Source organism: Podarcis muralis, chromosome 5 (assembly GCF_964188315.1).
Source record: "Podarcis muralis chromosome 5, rPodMur119.hap1.1, whole genome shotgun sequence".
In the NCBI taxonomy this organism is placed as follows: domain Eukaryota; kingdom Metazoa; phylum Chordata; class Lepidosauria; order Squamata; family Lacertidae; genus Podarcis; species Podarcis muralis.
The window spans coordinates 83,372,084-83,397,280 of record NC_135659.1 but is presented as its reverse complement, the minus strand read 5'-3'; the positions used below and the strand labels follow the sequence as shown (position 1 = coordinate 83,397,280).

The following is a 25,197-nucleotide window of genomic DNA, read 5'->3' as shown; positions in this document are numbered from 1 at the left end:
CAAAATGAAATAATGAAACATTTAACTGTCCCATATTCATTTATTTTCAGAATGCTGAAAATTTATGCTAGAAAACTTAAAGTTAGGGTTTGATCACTCCTTGGATGAGAGACCACATGTTGGTGCTATTAGCTTCTTTCTTTCATGGAGCAAAAGTGGGATACATATGTAATATAAATAGACTAGTCTTGAAGTGACTTCTACAACAGAAACTATGGTGGTCATTTTGATTGAGGAGATGAGCGATTGTTTTTAGCCCTTTCAGAATACTCTAGGAAAAGGTAATGTGATCCTGGTCCTTCCTTTTTCTAGTGATTGGCCTGATTGTGGAAGGATAAGCTCTGTGCTTTAGCAATATCTGGGATAGCTCCAATGAAATTCTATATTGACCTGGAGAAGATCAGGAAGTAACTTTTGAGATCTCTTAAGTAAGTAATAAAGCATTCTTGAAGGCATCGAAGTTTAAAATTAGCAATAGTTACAGTTTTTTATTGTTGAGTCTGTAAAAATATGACTAACATACAACTTATGCCAATTTGATTTTTGTAAAATCAAAGTCCATTTAGTGGTACTGACGTACATCATACATTAAAGTGGTAAGAAAAATACTGACATTTGACATATTATACATGTTCATGTAAAAATCATGTTGCATAAAGGTTTTAATTAGAAAACACACAAGTCACAAAAGTACACAACAACATCCTAAATAACATAGCTGTGGAAGAACAGAGATTTCACAGTTTAGCTTGACTTCATCAGAAACTATAAAATAGTTCCAGAAAACTGTACTACTAGCCATATTCTGCTGTCTTTCAGATAAGGTGCACTTAAAAGGCAAATCAGTCTTTAAATTGCTGAGAGGTTTTTTTTATAAAAAAATTCTTTTCATTTTTGTAAATCAATACAAACATCAAAAGAATTTTGATTCTGTGAAGTTGTCCATACACATTCATTGTAAGATTCAATCAAAAATTGAGAATGCATTTATGTATGTTCGTGTATATATACACACACATACGGAGCAAACAGCATATTAGAACTTGTAGTAAAATTTTAAGTATCTCTGGGTTTTAAAGTAAAAATTGTACATACACCAAGCCTTCATGTCTTCATCTAGCAGACCGACCTTGTCCCCCACAAGATGCTGTCAAAGTTTAAGAGGTAGTATATGAAAGTCTAATAGTTTCACTTATACTGAAGCCCAGTACCGTTATATATATATAATTAAAATGTACTATTATTCTGTTTCAAATTGATTTTAAAAGGCTTAGTAAAAATAAGGTAGTGATGAACCATCATGGCAACTGCATTACTTTGCAATTAAATGCAGTGCAGCCTGTCATTTTAATAGAAAAACACACTGAGCCTTTTGCTTATCCTCTCTAGTGTTCATTGATTTCCCCCATCCCCCAATGTTTAATTTTATTAGGTATAATTACATTACTTCAAGCCAAGATTATTTTATGCATTACAAGGATATGTATAGATATATATGCTTTTTAAAGAACACACTCCATCCCATAAAACAAGCTACCTGATTGAGGCTAGTATCATAAGGAGTAAAATTTAAACACAGTTTAATAAAATATTTTCTTAAGTTTGTAATTGCACTAATATATCCAAAGTGTTCATGCACATGATTGCAGTACAAGTATCAAAAAATCAAACTGAATGTGTTAAGCAGCACAACAACCCTATGTGTGTTTCCACAATAAATTAACATTCAACTCTTTCACTAATGTTTTGGTTTCCATGCTTCTGTGTAAGTGAAAAGTTCATTTTACACCTTATCTACCATATAATGAACCATGGTAAGATCCATAGTCGTACCAAACATATGCATCCATGAAAATGGCTACCTGATTGCACACATTATCTATTTGTGGAACCCTCTTCAAGTGGACTGTACTTCAGTCATAATTATGTGAAGAAAAAGGAATAAGCACATGCCCAAAGGATAAATGTTAGGATGCCCTTTGCTTAGAATTCTATAAATAGAAAGCATTTTGTCAAGGGGAAAGTAACTAAAACCAACGTTCTAAACTGCTTTATTTGTGGTTATATAATTTGCCTCCTTTGGGGAACTGTTCCACTACAAAAGAACCTTCATAAGCAGTAAGATTTACGTTAGCCAAATCTGTCATTAGCACTTGCATTTTTATATTCATTCCATAACAGTTACAGCAGTAGTTCTTGCCATGAACCAAGAGAACTAATTAAGGAACAAAAAGGAATGATATTTTAAGACTTTCACATTATGGGTACAATACAACTCCCACTGACGTAAATGGAAAATCCAATTGGTTTTTGTTGAGATTGATTGCATCATAATATTTCAAGGTCACAGTTTTTCTCATAAAAAGGGTAAATGTACACATCTATATATGATCAGACAAATAACTTCATTGCTTTTTTTAGTGAGCTATCCAATCCATACAAAATAGCAGTGATTTATCCCTCCAACACCAGTAGTAGATCACAATACAGTTTAAAAGGTTTTTTTTTTAAAAAGTTACACTTCACAACTATCAAATCAATAAATCCAATGGACAGTTCTCTCCCTTCTGATTTTGTGAACTGCTTCAAGAAATTTTAGAACAACTGAAGTCAATCAACTCATTGAATGCAATCCAATACCTACTTGCCTGTAGTAAGAAGAGTTCAACTCAATGGAGCTTACTTCTGAGTAAATATGAATAGGATTGCACTGATAATTAACATTCCAGATTATTTTAAGTTACACATGTCTGGAGTATGGAGTAAGAAGGCCAAAAATTGTTGAAGTTTATGTTTGGTTATTTTATTAACATTCTCGTGTTGAAAAATGGTTCAGGCTGGTTCTCCTATGACAATACTCAAATCCACAATAAAATGAAAACATGTTCCATGAACAATACATGGAACCAGATCACAGGACAATAAACGAAACGGTGGGGCTCCTTCTAGACACTGACATTCTGAAAAATAGACCTGCACAATTTGAGGTCATGGAAATGCTGTCCTGCCTTGAGCCATAAAACCAGTCGGTGTGTGTTCCTAAAACACTTGTTTCTCAGCTGGGTATCAAAATGGAACAGTTCCTGTGAATCACAGCAGAGTGCTCTAATCCGTTATGCAGATATCAAAAGTCATTGGAGCATGGTAGTTGAGAGGTACGTCCTGCATGAATACAGCCAAGTAAAAAAATTCTTATGGCCTTTTTAGCAAATAAGCTGTTGTAGTTTCACAATGTTATGATTGTCCCATCTTCTTCTAAAGTCTTTGGGTCTGAGTCCTGGATTTCATACTCCATGTTAATGCTGCCAGTTGAACAATACAAGTTTACTTCTCTGGAAGAAATTAAGCCGTTCTGCACAGATTCATGATTGGTTTCAGTTTGTGTCAGTGACTCAATGCTGTCACTGGAAGGAGCCGCTTTTGGAATTTGTTGTGGCTCACCATTATCTTCAATAATAATATCATCTTCATCACTGTCTTCCTCTTCTTCAGGGTGGTATATGGGCACAGTATGTGGAGTGTAACTTGGAAGGCTGGTATCTGTAGACTGTCCTGAGCTACCAGAAGTCCGGCTGTTCCTAACAACATTGTTTCTCTGATTCGCTGGTCTCACAGTAATTATTAAGTTTCGACTGTTAGCAATCATCATATCTGTAACCTGATCAAGGCTTTTACCTGAAACTTCTATACCGTTTACTTCCAGAACTTCATCATTTACAGCTAATAAGCCCGTGCTTTGAGCCAGTCCACCAGGAACAAGCCTAGATATGAAAATTCCTGGTACTTTCTCTAACCCATGAGGCGTTACTCTGACACTAGAGCCATCCCGTATATAAAATCCTAGAGGCTTGTCCGTTCCATATTTATAAAGCCGCACTCTGCGATGTGTTTCTGGAAGTATGTCTACATCTATAATAGAAGATACTGGTCTGAAGTCTTGTGGCATGCTAATGACAATGTGAGGCTTTTTTCTATGGTTATCTGGACGCAACACGTTTGTCAAGACATTTTTCTTCCTTGTTATGGTATCCATCCCAAAGGCACTGTAGTCTGCATCTTCTGTACAAATGGAAAGAGAAAAGGGGGGGGAGAGAAGTACATGTTAATTTTTGGAGTACAAAATAAGCCCAGTCAGCATATATGGCACTGACTAGCCATTAAAGAGCTCCTAAATAAATAGTTCTCAGCATTCTGTAATGTTTTGCTCCTGATCTGCTAAATGGAACTTACACAGGCTAGCCTAGTCCAAGAAAAAAGGGATTCAAGGAACAAGGTAGCTGCATGTCTGTATTGCGCTTTATTTTATATAGCCCACTAAATGTGACACATGGCTCGCAAACGGAACATCCTTAGCTCTAGGACTTTTAGCAAAGAAGTTAGCACTGGAAGAGCAAAACTCAGAGCTTTCCAAAGAACTGTCAATGGCTTATAAGATATGTACTTGCAATTCTTTAGTCAATGTGTAATTCTAGGTTACATTTTTATTCTTCTTGAGTTTCAGTATATTAGAATAAAAAGAATGAGGAAAGGCAAACAGCCAGTGGACCTAGTGCTGCCAAATATTGGGATGGTGGCCAAATGACCTGGTTTTAATCTCCTGAAAACAAATACCATTCCATAAGCTCTCTTCCTTGCCCCTCATCAAGAGTAGGTAAAATGGCTGGCAACAGACTAAATAAGTAACATATTTAAACATTGGAAGACACTTCTAACAAGTGGTTTAACAGCAAACTAGTACTACCAACGCCTTGCAACTCAAGCTGAAGAATGTTCTTCCATGGATTTCATTCAGTTATTATAGCAAAAGGTGCTTTAAGCAGAGACAGATAAGCCTTAATCCACTGCTTAATTGAATTTATATACTGATTTTTTAATTAAGAAAATTAATTATAATAAAGCAGGAACCCCAAACTTGGCCCTCCAGCTGTTTTGGGACTACAGTTCCCATCATCCCTGACCACTGGTCCTGTTAAGCTAGGGATGATGGGAGTTGTAGTCCCAAAACAGCTGGAGGGCCAAGTTTGGGGATGCCTGTAATAAAGTATTATAATTGATTATAACTGAGAAGATTATAAGTCGTTTCTTCACATTTCAGGTAGTAGTACATCTGTTTAGCATATAGTCCCTAAGGACTAAGGGTAATATTAAATCAGGTTTTACTCAGAGCAGACCTATTGAAATTAATGAACATGACCAAGTTAGCTTCATTTATTTCAAAATGTCTACTCAAAGTAAATCTTAGCTGAATACCACCCCAACTGAATACTTCATCCAATGATTTGATTATATATTTGCTCCCAAAATTAATCAAGGTCCTTTCCCATATGCCACAGGACATCAATATGAATCCCATCATTTTCAACTCTTAGAAAGTTGTATTTTGGATCATGCTTTAAAGTTGCACCCTCAGTTCAGGAGGGGCATTTATATGACTCAATGGGTCTCACCTGCTTTTCTGCATATACTCAGAACACACCCTACTTTGTGGCTACAGATTGCAGGAGAGGCCCAGCAGTGGCAGGAAAACAGTTCTTCATGCAACCTTGTCTGCTATTACTGGCCTTTGAATTTAAAGAACCCCAGATAATATTTTTTTTGAAAACTACTGTTATGAAAAAAATGTTTCTTATGATTAGCATTGGTATCTTGTGCTAAAGCCATATCTGATACACTAACAGTGCAATTCTACACAAGTGAATTCAGAAGTGCTTCCCTTCGAGTTTGATGGGACTTACTTCCAGGTAAGCGTATAGTACTGCAACTTGAAGCTTATTTTAATCTGCAATTATGCACAGCTCTTATGGCAATTCTAAGTGAAGACCACTATATAGCTAGATGTTACATTAAGGGGAACAAAGACAATGGAATGGTGGATTAGGTACTACTGTTGAATAACTTTCCAGCTTGTGTGTGCTAGGGATTTTAATATTTAAAAGGTATGTGTTATGCATTCAATTGTATAATTAGTAGCAGTACCTAGTCCTAGTTCTAGGCCATGTCTGAAATCAAATACACTATCAAGTACTAACACAATCAAAGACTCAGGATACAAATGCTAGAGAGGAAGGGTATTCTCGGGTTGCCATAGTTTGAAGAGCAAAAAGGAAGACACATTTGCTGACTTTTAATTTTAACTGTGGATTGCTATGATGACTCTCCCCATGAAAAAGAGGACGTGTCCTGGAAAAAGAGAGTTGGTAGACCCTCTGAAGGAGATTGGGGGGCACATGAAATGGGGGGGGGGAGAACTGAAAAATCTCATGTGCCACAACATGTTACCCAATATGGGAACTGGGCAGATTCCTGGGTAACTGATACTACAAATGGACTAGTACAGGGGTCAGCAACCGGCGGCTCCGGAGCCGCATGTGGCTCTTTTACACCTTTGCCGCAGCTCCGGGGCGGATACTAGCAAGGGGAGGAGGCGCATTGTGCGCCCCGACACTCCCCACTGTGGCAGGCGCTGTACTGGCTGTGACGTCGGATGGGGGCGGTGTGTGCGTTAGTCACGCACCGTCCCGACGTCACCTTCCCGCCCGCTGTCAGATCGCGGCTCCAGAGATATATTTGTTTTAAATATCGCAATGGTTTTGCGGCTCCCAGTTTTTTTTCCTTCGGAAACGGGTCCAAGTGGCTCTTTTTGTCTTAAAGGTTGCAGACCCCTGGACTAGTATGACTCTCACAGCCACCATCACACAAAAGCATTGCCAACAGCACAACACATCTGTTGCTAGAAAGTATCTCTTCTTAGAGGTATGTTTATCCTATTTTCCTGTTTGTTGTTACCAGTGCTTGGGGGAAACAGAAAATTAACATTTCCAAGCAAAGTTCAAAGTGTTGGTGCTGACCTTTAAAGCCCCAAATGGCCTCGGCCCAGTATACCTGAAAGAGCTTCTCCACCCCCATCGTCCAGCCCAGACACTGAGGTCCAGCTCCGAGGGGCCTTCTGGCGGTTCCCTCACTGAGGTAAGTGACATTACTGTATACGGAACCAGGCAGAGGGACGTCAAGGAAATAACTACTGTATCTGACTTTTAGAAAACATCTGTTTTATCGTATTTTTAATATTCTGTTAGGAGCCGCCCAGAGTGGCTGGGGAATAAATATATTATTATTTATTTTAATAGTTTTGTGAGTATAAGTAGCAGCTTGGTTCACATATAAAAGTGCTGTACTCATCATTATTTTTAAAGATCAGGTTAATATAATGACAAACCTAGACAGCATCTTAAAAAGCAGAGACATCACCTTGCCAGCAAAGGTCTGTATTGTTAAAGCTATGGTTTTCCCAGTAGTGATGTATGGAAGTGAGAGCTGGACCATAAAGAAGGCTGCTCGCCAAAGAATTGATGCTTTTGAATTATGGTGCTGGAGGAGACTCTGAGAGTCCCATGGACTGCAAGAAGATCAAACCTATCCATTCTGAAGGAAATCAGCCCTGAGTGCTCACTGGAAGGACAGAGCCTGAAGCTGAGGCTCCAATACTTTGGCCACCTCATGAGAAAAGAAAACTCCCTGGAACAGACCCTGATGTTGGGAAAGACTGAGGGCACAAGGAGAAGGGGACGACAGAGGAAGAGATGGTTGGACAGTGTTCTCGAAGCTACCAGCATGAGTTTGACCAAACTGCAGGAGGCAGTGGAAGACAGGAGTGCCTGGCGTGCTCTGGTCCATGGAGGTCACGAAGAGTCGGACACGACTAAACAACAATACAACCAGATATGTTTCTATGATTAAACTTTAAGCTTGCAGGGTGGGCAGAGAGATAGGCTTGAATCCTGAGTTGTCTTACAATCCATCAGAGGATACTGCTAGTGCAATGATGTGATTTTCACTTAGTCCTCTTTCCCCTTGTAGGCAACCCCCCCCCCCCAATATGCCATCTTCCACAGTTTTGGAAGGTTCCTAGTTAGGGGAGCTATAAAAGGAAATGGGAATAGTAAAAAACAAAACAACAACAAAACCCATCTGCTTCTGCAGTGACTTAAGTTCTAAGCTTCAGCATGCCTACACCTCTGAAAAAACTGTCTGCCTTCTCCTTGTTAGTTGCTTTGTCACACCAGGTACAACTACCACCTGAAAGGGGGTTGGGGCACATGGGCTGGGGAATCTTGAACATTTCACCTAGAACTGACCACCTAAGAATTAGGCAGTATGTAAGGAAATGTCACTGCTTTCCTTGAGAACCAGCAATGCAAAATGATGTTAACTGACATTAGACAGCATCTCAGATGTATTAGAAATTAGATCCCTAGCAACCACCTTCTTGCACTGAAGAAAGGTGTGAGGGAGGGCAATAGCTTATGAGGACTGGAAAAGAAAAAGTCAAGAATGAATTTGGGTAGACAGAAGTCAGCAAAATATATTAACAAAACCTAATGGGCTGTATTCAACATAAAGAAGTCCATGCCCTCTTCCAACATCCTGTATGCCCCCAAACCACTCCTGAGGATCAGGGTACACCCAAGAAAGGCCTAAGATGTAAACAAGTATGGGAATAAAATTAATAAATAAAATTAATCTGGAAATGTGAAGTTATGCAAATACTATCAACTCCTATATTAGAAAGAATCTCCAAGTACATCCCTCAATAGCTGAGCTGAAAGAATATTAACTTGAGGAATGAGTAGTGCATGTACCTGAAACCAAGAACTGAATGAAAAGCACTTATTTCAAGATAGCACCAGTAAGAGAATTTTTAACCCAGGTTAAAGTTAAATATGCTGTTATGAACACAATTTCCCCAGTGTTCAACTTCAGTCCAAGTTGAAAGTTCATTTACTGTTTGTCTTTATGAGTAGCAGTTTTCCCTTCAATAGCAACCTAACTAAAATGTTAAATTCAATAAAGTCAAAGATTCTTCTGCTTTAAAACCTTCTTTTATTCAGGTTTTAGTTTAAGAATTAAGGAACATCAACTCATGTATACAATGAGATTTTCATATTCCCAAAAAGATGCAGACGTGGTGCCTCATTTTGAAAAGACAATGCCCTTGTCAGGAAACAATTTTTAAAATGCTGTGCAGCACTGAAAACAGAGACCAAGATACCTACGTCATGCAGCTTATCTGGGTGTATATTCCATGTTTCTAAACAGAATTGGAGCAATGTAATACCTACACAGCTGAAGGAAGTCTATTGATAAACACTTTGATAGTCTTGAACATAAAAAGCCTTTTATGAAGAAAATATACTAGCTGAGCAACAGTTACTCTTACAGAAAATAAGCAGTTGAAGAATGTGCAAAATAAAGTTCTCACAACCTCTTGTGGAAACTATTATAGCAGGTTGTGTTTTAACCTTTTATCAGCAACTCCTTTCTGCATTACCAGTACTTCCTTTCAAATAAATGTTTCCTGTTTTTCCAGGTCTACCTTTCGAAACTCATTGGCATAGTTCGCATGTCATTTTGAGTCATAGCCTGAAAGAAATTATGGCTTACCATGAAAAAGTGTCTTGGTATGTGCACATAGCTCAAATCAGGCTCATCCCACTCCTCCCCTTACTGAACCAGGAAGAAGCAAATCAGAATATTGCTTTAGTGCTGCATGTGAGCCAGTACTCATGGTTTGTTTCTAAACAGTGAGTGGAAGCTAAGGTTTGTTCTTGGCTTTAATAATAATAATAATAATAATAATAATAATAATAATAATAATATACCCCATCCATCTGGCTGGGTTTCCCCAGCAACTTTGGGCGGCTCCCAACAGAATATTAAAAACTTCCCTAAACAGGGTTGCCTTCAGATGTCTACTAAAAGTCAGATAGCTGTTTATTTCCTTGACATCTGATGGTAGGGCATTCCACAGGGCAGGGGCCACTACCAAGAAGACCCTCTGCCTGGTTCCCTGTAACCTCATTTCTCGCAGTGAGGGAACCACCAGAAGGCCCTCAGAGCTGGACCTCAGTGTCCGGGTTGAATGATGGGGGTGAAGACGTTCCTTCAGGTATACTGTTTTGTTTTTTCCTTCTTTCTTGGCAAAGGTAGGAGTGGGGAAGGGGCAACTTGAGCAGCATGTACCAGTATGCTGCTCATTCAGGGTAAGACATGGTTTGTCTTGGACTAACTATGACCCAATGTGACATGTGAATAGATCCACTGATGTATGACGACACATTCTAAATAAAGGCAATGTAACTGCTACATCAGGCAAAGAACTATAACTTGTTTTGAATAGGTGAATACAATAAGGAGATTATGGCATGGCAATTCTAACACTAGTTTTGAGATAAATAAATGCAAAAAATGGGAAATAATAAAGTCTGATCTTTATAAACTTAGTCAGGCAGCATGACTGTTTAGCCTCTCAACAACCCTTGAATAAATTCTTTTAAGCAATATCCTTCAGTACAAAGGCACTATTGTTCTGACATCAACCAATCAGTTTAGAACAGTGAAAAACTTTTGGCAAGAAACCAGAAGTAAAAAGTGTTGCCATAAATAAGGTGAATGCCTATAAGGTACAAAGGTGAAATGCTTTTAATAAGCATGCTCACTGGTGTGAAACCAAATCAGCATGTTGCCAACTCAACACAAAGAATGAGACATTAGGTAAAACTTATACTAACCTAACCCACACAAGAGCCTTTATCAAGCACTGTGCAGTTGTCTATGCTTGCTTGCCAGTTACTCAGCTCTTCTGAAAGCATGTAGTACACAAATTAGAAAACTGTCACACCTATTTTTAAAAAATGACTGCCCTTGAAACTCCACAGATGAAAATGGTTATGTATACAATCATTTACACTATTAATTGTTTAACATGTGCTTGTTATTAGCTTATGTTTTGAAACACAAATACTATTTGCATTTGTTTAAAGTGTACTGTTAAGTTTAGAATTCAGCATAACTGATTACAATGCACAAAAGCTAAGCAACTAGTACTAGTATATGCAGAGTTTGAGAACCTCAGAGCTGGTTTTGCAATGAACACATTTCTAGGTCTATTCCTAATAAATTCTCAAGTTACAGCATTTGTTTATTAAAAAAATAAGACATAGAAAGATTATATTGTATTTAAGACAGAAATTTTACCCTTCTGAATATTATTTCTCCCTCCTCACCCAATCTACCTTCTAAAATAATCTACTATATATAGTAATAGGCATATTTTGCTCCAGACATCTCTGCCAAATACATCCTGAATCAGCCAGGACATCTATTTTGTAACTAGATGAGAAAAGGCTATAAGTTTGCAGAATTTATTTTTAATGCAGAATGTTAGATGCCTTTCATAAAATCATTAAATGTGGAATGCTTCTCAACCAGGGAATTGTACTAGTTAGCTTTTTCTTATATTGCAGTCAATGACATGACAACTCTGTGCAGCATTGTTTCAGAAATACTTTCAGAAAGACCAATTCCATACATTTGTATTAGATTTAAACTGCAGAAGCCTGGCCATTAGATTCTCTCTTTTTTTAACTCTTCCAAAAATTATAACCTCAGATATTCCAGTGTAGCAAAATAACTGAATTAAATGAGAGAACAATTTTAAATGCTTCAGTATAAAACCTAATCTATGTTGTTTTGCCCCATATATGCTGTATACTGGAAATACTGTAGTACCAGAATAGCATTCCAAATTAGGTATATTCCTATGACAAGTTTCTCCCCACCCCATCTTTATTTTAATGTCTTGTACAGAAGAACATGTATACAATTACAAGTAGGTAGCTGTGTTGGTCTGCCGTAGTCGAAACAAACAAAATCCTTCCAGTAGCACCTTAGAGACCAACTAAGTTTGTTATTGGTATCTGAAGAAGTGTGCATGCACATGAAAGCTCATACCAATAACAAACTTAGTTGGTCTCTAAGGTGCTACTGGAAGGAATATTATTATTATTATTATTATTATTATTATTATTATTATTATTATTAATACAATTGTTAATTACTGCATTGTGAGTGAACACAGCATAATCATGAACAAAAAGAGCCTAAGACTGAAACTTCAGAATTGCTTTCTGATCTACAAGTTTAAAATACTGGATACAGATTCACTTTAAACTCTGTTAAAGTAGGCAATGAATTACATACAAGATTGTGCCACTTGTAAACTAAAGAAATATATCCTTATTTTTGTCATTACAGGCAAACCCCGATTTGCACAGGGTCATTGTGCGTGACAGCGGAGTGCACATAAGCCCATTCCACCCACTTTTCCGGCCACTTCTGGGTCGCCGAGATACAAGTATCAATTGGGTGCACATAAATCGGGTTGTTGCCTGTATGAACCAGTATGCCAGTTATCAAATTCTGGAATATATTCATTGTATATAGACCCTAAGTCAGAGCTTTCCAAACTGTGTGTCGCCACATGTTAGTGTGTCGGCTGCAATGTGTAGGTATGTTGCGCAAATGCTCCCCATGCTCCTCCCAGGGCTGGAAAGGGGTTAGTTTAACCTCCGGTTTGCTAGCAAAACTAAACTACTGTGTCGCGAAATGATGCATGTCTAAAAAGTGTGTTACCAACATGAACATTTTGGAAAGCCCTGTCCATGTCAAGTGAGGACTTCACTCTCTCTGGAACCATAGAAAGAAAAGAAATAGCTGTTCCTACAGATTTAAACACTAACATGAGAACCATGGATTGGATGTTAAAATGAACTGGCAACTAATGCAACTATTTAAAAACAGGGGTTATGAAAGATCTAAATGGAACTCCAACCAGTAATCTGGCCACTGCATTTTGGACCAAACAAAGTTTCTGAGTAATCTTCAAGGGTAGCCCCACAGAGTGCATTGCAATAATCAAATCTGGAAGTTATGAGAGCATGGAGTATTATGAGCTAAGTAGTTTCTGTCCAAACAGGGGTGTAGCTAGCAAACAAGCCAGAGCTGGAAATATTAAGTTACAAATGTAGAAGGTAAGGCTGGAGCACTGGTAACAGCATTCATACAGTTGCTAATGAACTGTTGACAGAAGCGAGCATTGTATGCTGAATAAATGAGAATTGTAATTCTGAATAGATCTTTTGAAGGATTCTAGAGCTTTAAAAACCACTGAAGTATGGAACAGGGTGATATGAGCTTGGTGGCACTCCTAGCCACCATGGCCACCCAAGCCTCCAGACCTGCTCCCTCCTGGGGAATACCACACCTCCAGAGCAAGTCATCTTCCAACTTCACGAAGAAGACAATTTGGAACACAGAACACCTGTCTATCCAGTATTCAGCTTTCATTTTACTATTTTAATGATACATTGCTTTTCAAACTGTACACTACTTGGAGATGTTAAAAATATTAAGCAGTTTAGAAATACTTTAAAATAAATAAATAACTGTTAAGTGAATAACTCATATAAACACACACATATGGTGCTAAAATGTTAAGTAATAATCCCAGCCCAACAAAGTAGCTTATCTGCTCTAGTCATATGGCTACTGAAAGAGATTAAGCAGAACTGCTGAACATGACCTCACCAGTCCATCTACTTCTATTCCAGATTCAGCTTCTATCTTTTTGATGAATATTACAAAATATAAGGGATTAGAAAAAGGTAGCTGGAATGTGCCACTTTACATATTTTAAGGCATTCTATTTAAACAGTTACATATAACTATTTGCTCTTCTACTTACAGCAAATATGACTTGCGTCAGTATTAGGGAGGCTGTGACCATTTCCCATCTTCTCTCCAAACCAGAATAGAGCCTTTGTTTTTTACTGGAAACTCCAGGAATCACACTGCCTGGGTGTTCCCAAGCTATTCAGATTCCAGGGTACAATACAGTGACTTAGAGCCCTTATTATACATAAAAACTGCTGAATATTTTGTTCGTTTTTCATCAACGTGAGAAAAACCTAATGCATAATTTGTGAGGAGTTCAGAGTAAAGCTACATTTTTTCTTTGCTTATCTATCAGTGATGTGCTTTTGGGGGTAAGTGGTGCTTGCGATTTTATTAAAGAATCTCTCTTTCAGTACCAACAGATTCTATATCTCTTCATGATAAGCTAGGCAACAAAGTTTTCAGTAGGAAAGGCAAGATTTGTAGCAAGGTTAAAAGGCATGATCTTGGGTATTAATCAAGGTTGAATTTCAAAAAGATTTAACTATTAGATGAATATGGCTGCCTCTCTAAATGGTTCTATGCTCCCCTCCCCCAACTTCTCACTATGCATAGCAAAGGAAATGCAGCAGGATGAAATCCCACCATACACTGCACAACTGTGCAATATTCTTTCTCAATAAATCAACAGGTATCAAACAATGCATCAGTGTGAATACATATAATGATGCATTTTCTTCCAAGCCAGTAAACTGCAGTTTGAGCAATGATCAGGAAAAATACACAAAGAAATTTAGCTCATTGAAGGATGTATGATGAAATATATGCTTACCTTTTCTTTGAATAAAAATTCTAAGCAAAGGATTAGCTGTAGAAACTGCTTTATGATAATTGTCATCGTTGTTGATAGGCAAGAGATCTCCATGAATGTCTATATATCCAACTAAGACATCAATGTTGGGTATTTTGTGAACATGCTGCAGTAATCCATAGAATTCCTCAAATTTTCCAGGCTTGGACCTTTCCAAAGAAAAGCGCCGGAATTCTGCACCAAACTACAAAAACAAACAAACAACAATGAAGTTGATACAGTAATAGGAAATGTTCACATATACACAAAGTCTACTTAAATTTAACACCAAGTTGTAATGTGGTGTCATGAACAGTGTTGAACTTGAATTGAGGAGAGTAAAGGTGCTACTGGAAGGATTTTTTTTTATTTTGACTATGGCAGACCAACACGGCTACCTATCTGTGAGGAGAGTAAAGTTCCCATTCATCTAAGAAGTTATTTGGATGAATTTTCACAAGTCACCAGCTCTTAGAAAGCTAAAGGGTTCTTGTGAAAGGGAGATCCAATGGATGAATGCTGCAATATAAATGTAACCAATCAATGGAGTTCCACTTCAAATACAAATTCTAACATGAATCAAAACAGTTTTCTGCCTCACTGTATTATGGAGGAAATCCAAGAGAATGTGCTGTTGCCTCTTCTCCAGAAGCCATCAAATGACTTGTGTGGGGAACATGCACAGAACCATATACCGGTACTTAAGGCACTGCCAGTGACAGCCAAGTGCTGCAAAGTGCATGGATTCCTCTTTCCATAGAAAGCTAATAATCATCCCATGGGAAATACAAGTGTTAACACAAGAAACCCATAAGTCACCCAACACAACTTTCATATCATTTCATGAAAACAATCCCCCGTTCACCAAGTGCAAACATTCATTCCAAAAGGACAGCTATTAAAAACAGATATAAGTACGGTAACTGGTCCATACACAACCTATATAACTGAAGACAGATAATTACAGTATTTTTCAGTGTATAAGACGCCCCCATGTATATGATGTCTCCTATTTTGGGGGACTCCAAATTAAGGAAACACCCCTCAGCACTACCCGTGTATAAGACAAGCTCCAATTTTAAACCTTATTTTTGGGTAAAAAAAACCTAGTCTTATACACGGAAAAATACGGTATGTTACTTATGAGAATTGCTTGTTGTTTTATTTGTAAAATTGTTTTCATTATGAAAACAAAAAATAAAATAAATCCAAGTATTGCACACAACTGCAACCATGGCTTAGTACTTGCAGACATAATGCATCTCTGACAATGTTCGGAGCACATGACACCCATCAAATCAACAGAGTCCATTCCTCCTAGTCAACTTCTGTCAGACACCCACCTCCCTGCCCGCAAGGTTACCCAGACTTCAGCCAGAATTTGTGAGATTTGCTCAGAAACTTGTTTTCAGTGCTAGAGCTCAACTCTTAATCATGTGACGTAACTAACAGTATCTGAGTAGGTGCAGAAAATCGTCTTTCATCACTAAGTAACCACTGCATGTCCCAATATGTATAGGATTAGTGGGCAGAACTTCCAGGTTACAAGGTGTGGCTTTCATTCAGGCAATTTTACACTCCAGCACCTATCTCTTTATATATTATTTGGTATTACTTGCTTGCCCTTCACCATGCGTTCTCAGCTCAATTGTGTAATGTCTTCCACCCACAAAGGCCTGTGCAGAAAGGTGCACTTTAATCCAACATCAAGTGTATACAGCAATCCAACATCAAGTGTATAGCGTGACAAGGCCAGACACCTCAAGAATTCCATGATCTGAGGGCCACCACAAAAAGGCCCTTATGCACTGCTGCCCGACCAACTTTATATGATGGTAGAACTACCAGCCCCCTTCACGGATCACTGCCTTGCCGTGGCGAAGGGGCTTGAAGAACTCAGAGAAGCTATGAACTACGCCGAGCAGGGCACACAAGATGAACAAGTCATAGTGGAGAGTTTTGACCAAACGTGATCCACCTGGAGGAGGAACCGGCAAGCCACTCCAGTATCCTGCCAAGAAAACTCCATGGACAAAGACAACAGGCATATAAAAGTTATGACGCTGGAAGATGAGCCCCTCAGGTCGGAAGGCGTCCAACATGCTACTGGGGAAGAGCGGAGGGCAAGTACAAGTAGACAAGATGGTTGGATAGTGTTTTTGAGGTTACCAGCATGAGTTTGACCAAACTGCGGGAGGTAGTGGAGGACAGAGGTGCCTGGCGTGCTCTGGTCCATGGGGTCACGAAGAGTCGGACACGACTAAACGACTAAACAACAACAACAGAACTACCAGCATGGCCTCCCTTACTCCCTAATACTAGGATAGGCTTACATATCGGAGGAGACTCTCCTTCAGATATTTGGAGCCTAAGTTGTCTAGGGGTTTCTATGTCAATGTAAGTACCTTGGATTGGGCTCTGAAGCATACTAGGAACCAGCGCATTTCTGTCCACAGCCAGTAGTGCCATCCAGCACTTTGGCCTCTGCATCCTTCACCAGCTACAGTTTCTGAACCCCAACTCTGAGGTGACCTCTACCTTCTCAATTAGGGTGGATGATGAGCAGAAGAGTATGGAGTACATCTTTGGACCAACACAAGGTACAAACCCTAAAACCAAGCCACAGAGTGGATGAGCCTATTGGAGAGAAGGTCTAAATCTCTATGGACAACATGACGCGCCAACCTCACCCCACTTGTCTGGACTGGTGCTCCACTGAGGACCCAAGTATCCACTTGCCCTAAATTAGAATTCTCCATACCATTTAATTGCTCTTTCCAATAGCCACTGTTCACTGCCTGCCAAAACCCTTTCACAGGTATCACCACCTGCCTACTCTTCTGCAGGTCCCAGCAATCCACTACTGAAGCTCCCCCACCCCATGCAATAATTGCCTGCTTGTCCAAACTCTATTAAATGTCAAACTACCTGCCATTCTCACCATTACAAACATTCCTCCAATTAAAACATACAAATTCACAAGGCACAATCACCCCTAGGCCGTTCCTAGTCCCATTGCAGCTGCAATTTCCATACTCAGTTCTACAGCAAAATGTTCCACTGCAGTATTGCTTACTCACCACATGCCTTAAAATCCATGCTAACTGAAAGGAATGCCAAAATGATAGCCTTCATCCTTCTAGAAGTTTCCTAGCTCTAAAGATTATGCAAATTATTCAACAAAGTGCAGTATATGTAGTGAGAAAGCAGACCTTCTGTTTGATGCACACATTTTAATAAAGTGGAACCTCGGTTCCTGAACACCTCTGTTGTTGTATGTTTCAATACTCGAACGCTGAAAACCCAGAGGTAAATGCTTCCATTTTTGAATGTTTTTCAGAACCCAAATTTGCGACGCGGGTTCCACTGAGGGCAAAAAACTCTTGCAACCAATGGGAAGCCGTGCCTCAGTTTTTGAACATTTCAGAAGCTGAACGGGCTTCCGGAATGAATTTCATTTGAGAACCGAGGTACCACTGCAAGGTAATTCAGCAAACAAACAAGCATTCAATGTACCGTATTTTTCGCCCTATAGGACACACTTTCCCCCCTCCAAAAATGAAGGGGAAATCTGTGTGCGTCCTATGGCGTGAATGCAGGCTTTCGCTGAAGTGTGGAGAGCGAGAGGGGTCGGTGCGCACCGACCCCTCTCGCTCTCCACGCTTCAGGAAGCTACCAGCAAGCCTGGGGAGCCTGCGGGAGTTCCCGCCAGGCTCCCTAGGCTGTGGATAGCAGCCTGCTGCACGGAGCGCGCTGAAGCAGAGCACCCTGCGTTTTGGGCAGACACCTGCAGCCTAGGGAGCCCTGCAGGAGTTCCTGCAGGGCTCCCTAGGCTGCGGATAGCAGCCTGCTGCAAGGAGCGCGCTGAAGCAGAACGCCCCGCGCTTCGGGCAGACATCCACGGCTGGGGGGGGAATAATTTTTTTCCCTTTATTCCCCCCCCCAAAAAAACCTAGGTGCATCCTATGGGCCAGTGCGTCCTATAGGGCGAAAAATACGGTATTCCATTAATTTAACTGAACCTAACCACTTATAGGGGAAGAGACGATTATAAATATAAGACAGCTACTTAGTAGTAACACTGTTGGCTACCTATTTCAGTTGTAATCACAGTAAGATGTATCAGCTTTTCTACACACCTCACTCTATCTGTGCAAAAGCAGTAGCTGAAAATAGCCCGAAAAACTGGGTTCAATTCTATAAACCATGTCCACCCAAGTTTAAAAGTAAGCCAAGGCAGTAGTATCAGTCAGCCTTCAAAAGCAAAATAGCCAAAGAAAGCAAAACTTAGCCACAAAAAGATAAACGGATGATAGAAATTAGCAATGATTAAACCAACAAGAACGGCATAAACCTATAAATCATGCTAGGAAATTTTTAAAAGTTGACATTCAAGCAGACATGGGATTAAAACTATCCTAACAAAGCTAAAAGGGCTGACCTGTGCTCAACAGAATTTTTCAATCATTGCTGCTTGTTAAAGTAAGCTGACAGATATTAAAATTCTTACATCAGCATGCTTAAGTTCAGATATCTCTTTCTCAACTCTTTTAAGCTTAAACACAGATTGGCATCATTATAGAACCTAATGCAACTCATATTACCATTATCTTTTGTTGTTCCTCTCATGCTATGAAGCTACCTGGACGCTTCAGCTGTCACCCGAGGCCCTCCCACAGATGCTCCTCCCAAATGAGAGGGAGGCTACTGTATTGCAATTATTATGAGCCACTTTAAGCTCAACATTTGTTGTTGGAAAAGTGGAATACAAATATTAAATCAAATCAAACTCTGTTGAACACTCTGGATGCTGTCATTAGTATATTCTAGGTGCCAGGTTAAAACTTCTCTTCTCCCAGGCATTTTATGACAAGCCAGCCAATTGCTTACTTGAATTTTGTTTGTATATTTTCGGCTAGGTTCCCCCCTGTTCCCCTGCTGGGTCTGTTTGAGTTTTTGTTATTGCTGCTGGGTTTATGGATTGTTGAACTGGTTTTATTCAAATGTATAATTTCTTGGGTTTTGTATTACACTTTCCAACTCAACCTTTTCAAAAGTCACTTAGAGCCTTCTTTGTAGCAAGCGCATGGTAGTTAAATAACCACCACCACAACAAAAAGTAGCAACTTGGGAGCTCAGGAATAAAGTATGAATATTTGCTTAAGGGGGCAATTTAAAATGATACACTTTTTAAAGAACACAAATACTTGGTAGAAATTAGGAGTGATTCAAATTGAAACTTAGTTGGTATACAAACCCTAGGATAAGTGAAGATTTCAAATTGCTAAAACAGTAGTACGAATTTAAGACTGAACTTGTACAATCCATTTTGGAAAATAACTATAGCTTATTGAGGAAATGGACAAAGAAACATAAAATAACTCTCATGAAGCTATTGGCATTGAACATGTACCTACCAACTACAGTACTTGTTTATATTCCATTTTGCCTTCATTTAGATCTTCTAAAAACAATATATTGCTGCTTAAATGGGACTATTTTGGCCACTACAAGCAAAAACACATTGCCCCTTGCTCTCTAGCACTACAGTATAGTCATCCAAATGTTGTCCACACACCAGATGGAGATAATTTAAAAATAAGGCACAAACACTGCACCTTGGCCTAGAGACATTTAAATTTAAGGAATTACAGTAATCACAAATAGTTTTGTTCTCTGTATATTCTATAAAGCCTATAATAGCTGGCAGCAAGGCAGAACAGATGAGTCATTTTGTTTTATTACACCTGTGCCACATGAAGTAATTTAAAAAACCCCAACAACACTGTAGGAGTAACTTCCCTTACAAAGGTAATAGATTTATGGTGCCAGGTAATATTGTCTTTTCTATTTGCATTCTACTTCCTCACAATTTTAAAATTTAAGGAAACCTACACTCTGTTACAATACAATATTACTGTAATTCTCCAGAAAACTGACATGTAGTACCAAAAAATTAACTACACACAACCCAGATCCAACAAAAGAACTAACTGAAGCCAGTAAAATATTGAGGGAGAAAGTACAATTCTAATTGCCCAGAGAAAGAAATAACATTTTTACTTTAACATGAGAAACATAACAACTTGAAAAGATGGGTTAGGGCCTTTCCAGATACTGTAAAACTAGTTTTACCTTCAGCACTATGCTTAAACTTGCCAAAGGCAATTCAAGATCCTGACCTACGTAATTGTTAAATGTGTGTATGTATGTAATGTGTAAGTGCATGTACAGCAGATGTGAGGGATTAATCCCATGGTGCTTAAGTGATTTTTAAAAAGCTATTTTAAAAATCATTTTAAATATTCAAAGTTATTTAAGGGAACAAGCCTTACAATCCAGCCAGAAGCCAGCTGAGGAGTGTCTGTAAGGACACTGGTTATGCCTCTGGAAGTCCCATAGCACACTAGCCAACTACATCCTCCCCAACAGATCTTCTGCTGGTGGAGTGAGGGGAACTGGGGCATGTTGGAGGAAGGCAGTGAGATGCAAAGTCCAAAGACCCTTCATTTCTCTTACAAAGGTGGGTCTTTACACATAGCTAATTCCCTCCACTGACTAAAAGGGGAGGAACGATGATAAAGAGATGTGGTAGCTGCTCTCCCAGTGGATTTCCCCAAACCACCACCATATGCTGCCAGTGAACTGTAGGATTACACTTCCCAAAATTTTACTCTCTATTTCGGTAAGGAATTTTCCCTGTCTAATTGTGCCATGCTTCACTACATATTGTATGAGGATATAGATTTTAGGGCCCTCAACAGTTACCCCTTAACACTGCTTAATTACCCAGCTGTGTTCACAATCAAGGTAACTGAAGAGAGTGGGGCTTCCCATTATATATAGGAGAAAGACAGCTCTCATTTACACAAGTGACTGAGTACAGAATGTGGAATGGTAGGTATTTTATGTCCACGTGGAATTCATGGGTGTGATCTTAGCTACCTGGTATAGACTTTTTCTAGGTGGCTTGTGATGATGAATACTAAATTACCCCATAGGTCAACTTAGGAACATGCTGGGGTGGGGATGGACTTAGTGCTTTAGTAAATAGAAAGGAATGCCAAGTAGAGATCTTGTTAAACAAACAAACAAACATACAAACAAAGGGAAAGAGCAAGAATAATACAGTGTTTATTTCACATTAAATCTAATAAAACTCCATTATGAGTAATATGTTTTTACGTCTCACTTTGCCTAAGAAAGAAAGAAGCTCTCCTCTTCAAACATATAATTTCCCCCCTCATTAAAATGTAATTTTAAATATAAAGCATAGTAATTTGCACCCCCAAAGAAATACTCCTTCATTGTCTCCTGAGACAGATGGATGCCACCATGAGCAAACTAGCCATCAGAAGTACTGTTTTCCACATAAGTATATGTGGAAATAGCCACGAGACCAAAGTAGTACATGGATGTTCACTGATAATTAGGCATAAACACGAAATGAGTGATAAAACGCTTCATTACAGCCACAGTCTATAGTAAGACATATCCTGTTACTCAGAGGCTGTGGTGTTGGGATGGCTCACCAGTTTAATTTGTGGCATGACCATACAAATAATGAAAGAACACTTTAATCTTCAACAAAGTATACCAGGGTGTGTTCCCTAACATAAGGAGGTTCTGAAAACACTCCAGGGTAAGTATTTTGTATGAACACAACCAGCTAAACTGCAGGCACTCTGAACCTTCCAAAGGCCTAAAACAGCCTATGATGCCCCAAAACTATCCCCAGTAAAATTTGTGGGTCTCTCTAGCTTCCTTTTAAATCCAAATAGCTACTCTGTTTGTACCAGGAAGGTGTGCAGAATTTGTGAAGTCCTCATGCTACCCTGGTGATCAGTGCCAAAGTTACAGCTGAACTAACATGGCTGAACAATTCAGGGGCTGCAGGAAACAAAAGGCTGTTTCATTTGCTCAAAATGGCATTCTCTGTACCCCCTTCTCCAGAAGAGATTGGCAGCAAGTGCTTTAAAAATGCCATTCTGACTTGCAATCAGTTTAGAAGTGCACAACACAAAAAAACAACTGTTTACACAGTCATTAAGAGATTTTAGATATTGGAGAAAAACATTTTTTTTCTATGCAAACAGAATAGTGTATCACTAACAATTGTGTTGCACACCGTAGAACTTTTATGGACATGACACTCAAACTACGTCTGAGAATGGATACTTAGCAGTCCCCATAATACTTCATAGAAACCAATCCCAAGACCACTTTTTCAGACCGCATTAAAACAGAGCAATACTTTCAAAGACGCGGGTGGCGCTGTGGGTAAAAGCCTCAGCGCCTAGGACTTGCCGATCGAAAGGTCGGCGGTTCGAATCCCCGCGGCAGGGTGCGCTCCCGTCGTTCGGTCCCAGCGCCTGCCAACCTAGCAGTTCGAAAGCACCTCCGGGTGCAAGTAGATAAATAGGGACCGCTTACTAGCGGGAAGGTAAACGGCGTTTCTGTGTGCGGCTCTGGCTCGCCAGAGCAGCGATGTCACGCTGGCCACGTGACCCAGAAGTGTCTCCGGACAGCGCTGGCCCCCGGCCTCTTGAGTGAGATGGGCGCACAACCTTAGAGTCTGTCAAGACTGGCCCGTATGGGCAGGGGTACCTTTACCTTTTTACTCTCTCAATGGTTTTACAAGCTCATTCATCAAGCACTGGCAGAAGCCCAAATGCCCAGGCCATATGGGACCCTTGTGTTTGGGTAAAAGGAAGTGTCATCAACACAAGGAGAAAAAGGAAGAAAAGTGCTGAGACTTGAGGGGTGGTGGTGACTGGCAAAGCCAAGACAAACCAGTAATGCCTACACAAAATCACACCCTATTATTCATTCATGCTAATCATGGATAACCTTCACCCCCTGATTCTGTAATCACTCTCAGATTGGAACTACCTACCACTATACACATGCTCACACCTTGAAAATATCAATGAACTGTAGAGTTGGAAGGAATCCCAAGGGTCATCTAGTCCAACCCCCTGCCGTGCAGGAGCCTTTTGCCCACCCTGGGGCTCAATCCCACGACCCTAAGATTAAGTCTCATACTGAGCTATCCCAGATGGGGTGGGGGAAGGGGGGGAAGGGGGGGGAAGCTGGTGTTTTGAAAGGGCTCTTCAAAGGTAAGCACAGCCGCATTCTTAATAGGTTACTCTTGGAAAATAAGTCATCTGCAAGTGGCTCCTCAAGCGCATTTTTGGTAACAACTCGCTCTAATTACACATTATTCCAGGAGCGAAATTACTACCTTGACTTTAGCCACCCCAAATAAATGTCACCTGGCACACTATTGGGGCCAGAGATGAAAGATGAAGCACTTAGCTGTTCCCCCGCCAAAATAATAATAAAAATTCGTGCTGACACTCTCTCCCGCCATCACTGCAAGCGAGGCAGCAGAATATGTACAGTATATCGTTTCCTTCTCAGCATGACCACCGTGCCTTTTCCCCACATACAATCTTAAAGGAAAAAAAATGCAACTGCTGGGGCTTAAGACTACCTGCTAGCTGCGGCCACTACCCAGGACGGGAGCACCTTCCCACACCCGGTTTCAGGTGCCTGGTACGGACTGGGGGCCGCGGATTGGTCAGCCCTGAAGAGAATGCCCTTTGTACGTGCTCAGAAACACTGCTGCGCGCGGAGGTTCTGGGCTGCGGAATTAAACGCGGCCACCCGCTTCCTTGGTAACCACTCCCCCCCCCCAGAAAAAACCCCACAGAGACCCCGAAAGAGCTCCCCCACCCACCCACCTCAGCGAGACGTAACAAACCCGAGTACCCCTCCCCAAAGCCGAGGCGAGGGCCGGTGTGGGGACGCCACCCACCTTGCTCTTCACTTCCATGGTGCCGAGGCCGCCGCGGCTCCCCGCTCCGCCGCCTCCGCGTTGGCCCCGGTTCATGCCGCGGGCGAGTCTGTCAGCCAGCCCGTCAGCCAGACGCTGGTCCGCTCGGCGGCGCGAAGGGAGCGGGTCTGAGGGAAGCCCGGAGCACCACCACCACCACCACCGCCGCCGCCCCTCTCAGCCTCAACCTGCTGCCTCCCGTCTGAGGAGGAGCGGCCGCCGCCAGACCGACCTCGCGAAGCCGAGGGGAGGGGAAGGGAGGGGGGAGGAGGGGGAGGAGGAAGGAGAGGGGGAGGGGCCGCCGCCGCCGCCGTCCAGCAGCCTCCTCCTGGCACCTGCAGCTCCGCGGAAGGGAGGAGGAGGAGGAGGAGGCGAGGGGAGCGAGAGAAAAAGAGCGAGGCACGAAAGACGGCGCATGCGCACGCGCGCGCGAGAAGGAGGGGGGGGGAAACCAGGAGGAGGGAAAGCCCCGGCGCACCTGCACCTCCAGCGCGCGTGCGCAACCTGCCGCTCCGGCAGGAGGAGGAGGAAGAAGAGGAAGAGGGAAAGCACCTGCTCGTGGCAGGAGCGGCCGTGGCCCGTGAACGCGCGTGCGCACAGTTCGCGCGCGGGAGGGGAATACCTGCCGGGCTGGATTCCAGAGAGGGAGATGGAGGGGGCGGCGCATGCGCGTTTAGCGGCCGTCTCTTGCCTTGGTTTTTTATTTTTCGCCTCAGGGTGGAAGGACACCTAGCCACCCTCTGTGGGATAAATGTATACAGTGCTTCCCCCCCCCCCTTAAAAGTGTTTAGGGGTACTATCATTTTCCTACTCATATTGAAATACTGCCCCTCAACGAGGCCAAACTTACATTCACAAAATGATTAGGGGTATGCGTACCCCCAGAAAAAAAGCACTGAATTATATATATATGTTTATCCCGCTTCTGCACCACCCAATAATAATAATTGCAACCAAATAATACAGCACAACCCTCCCACCCCAAATAATAATTCAG

At 40.9% G+C, this 25,197-nt stretch overlaps 1 protein-coding gene across 1 annotated transcript; it reads right to left on the bottom strand.

Annotated features, from left to right (window-relative positions):
* Positions 1 to 461: 461 nt before the first annotated feature.
* Positions 462 to 24,829, bottom strand: PARD6B (par-6 family cell polarity regulator beta). Its single transcript, XM_028735197.2, has 3 exons — positions 24,183 to 24,829; positions 14,345 to 14,567; positions 462 to 4,059 (listed from the first exon to the last, which is right to left on the bottom strand). Exons 1-3 carry the CDS (start codon positions 24,255 to 24,257, stop codon positions 3,227 to 3,229), a joined length of 1,131 nt encoding a protein of 376 aa, XP_028591030.1. The 5' UTR covers positions 24,258 to 24,829; the 3' UTR covers positions 462 to 3,226.
* Between the last annotated feature and the right edge of the window lie 368 nt (positions 24,830 to 25,197).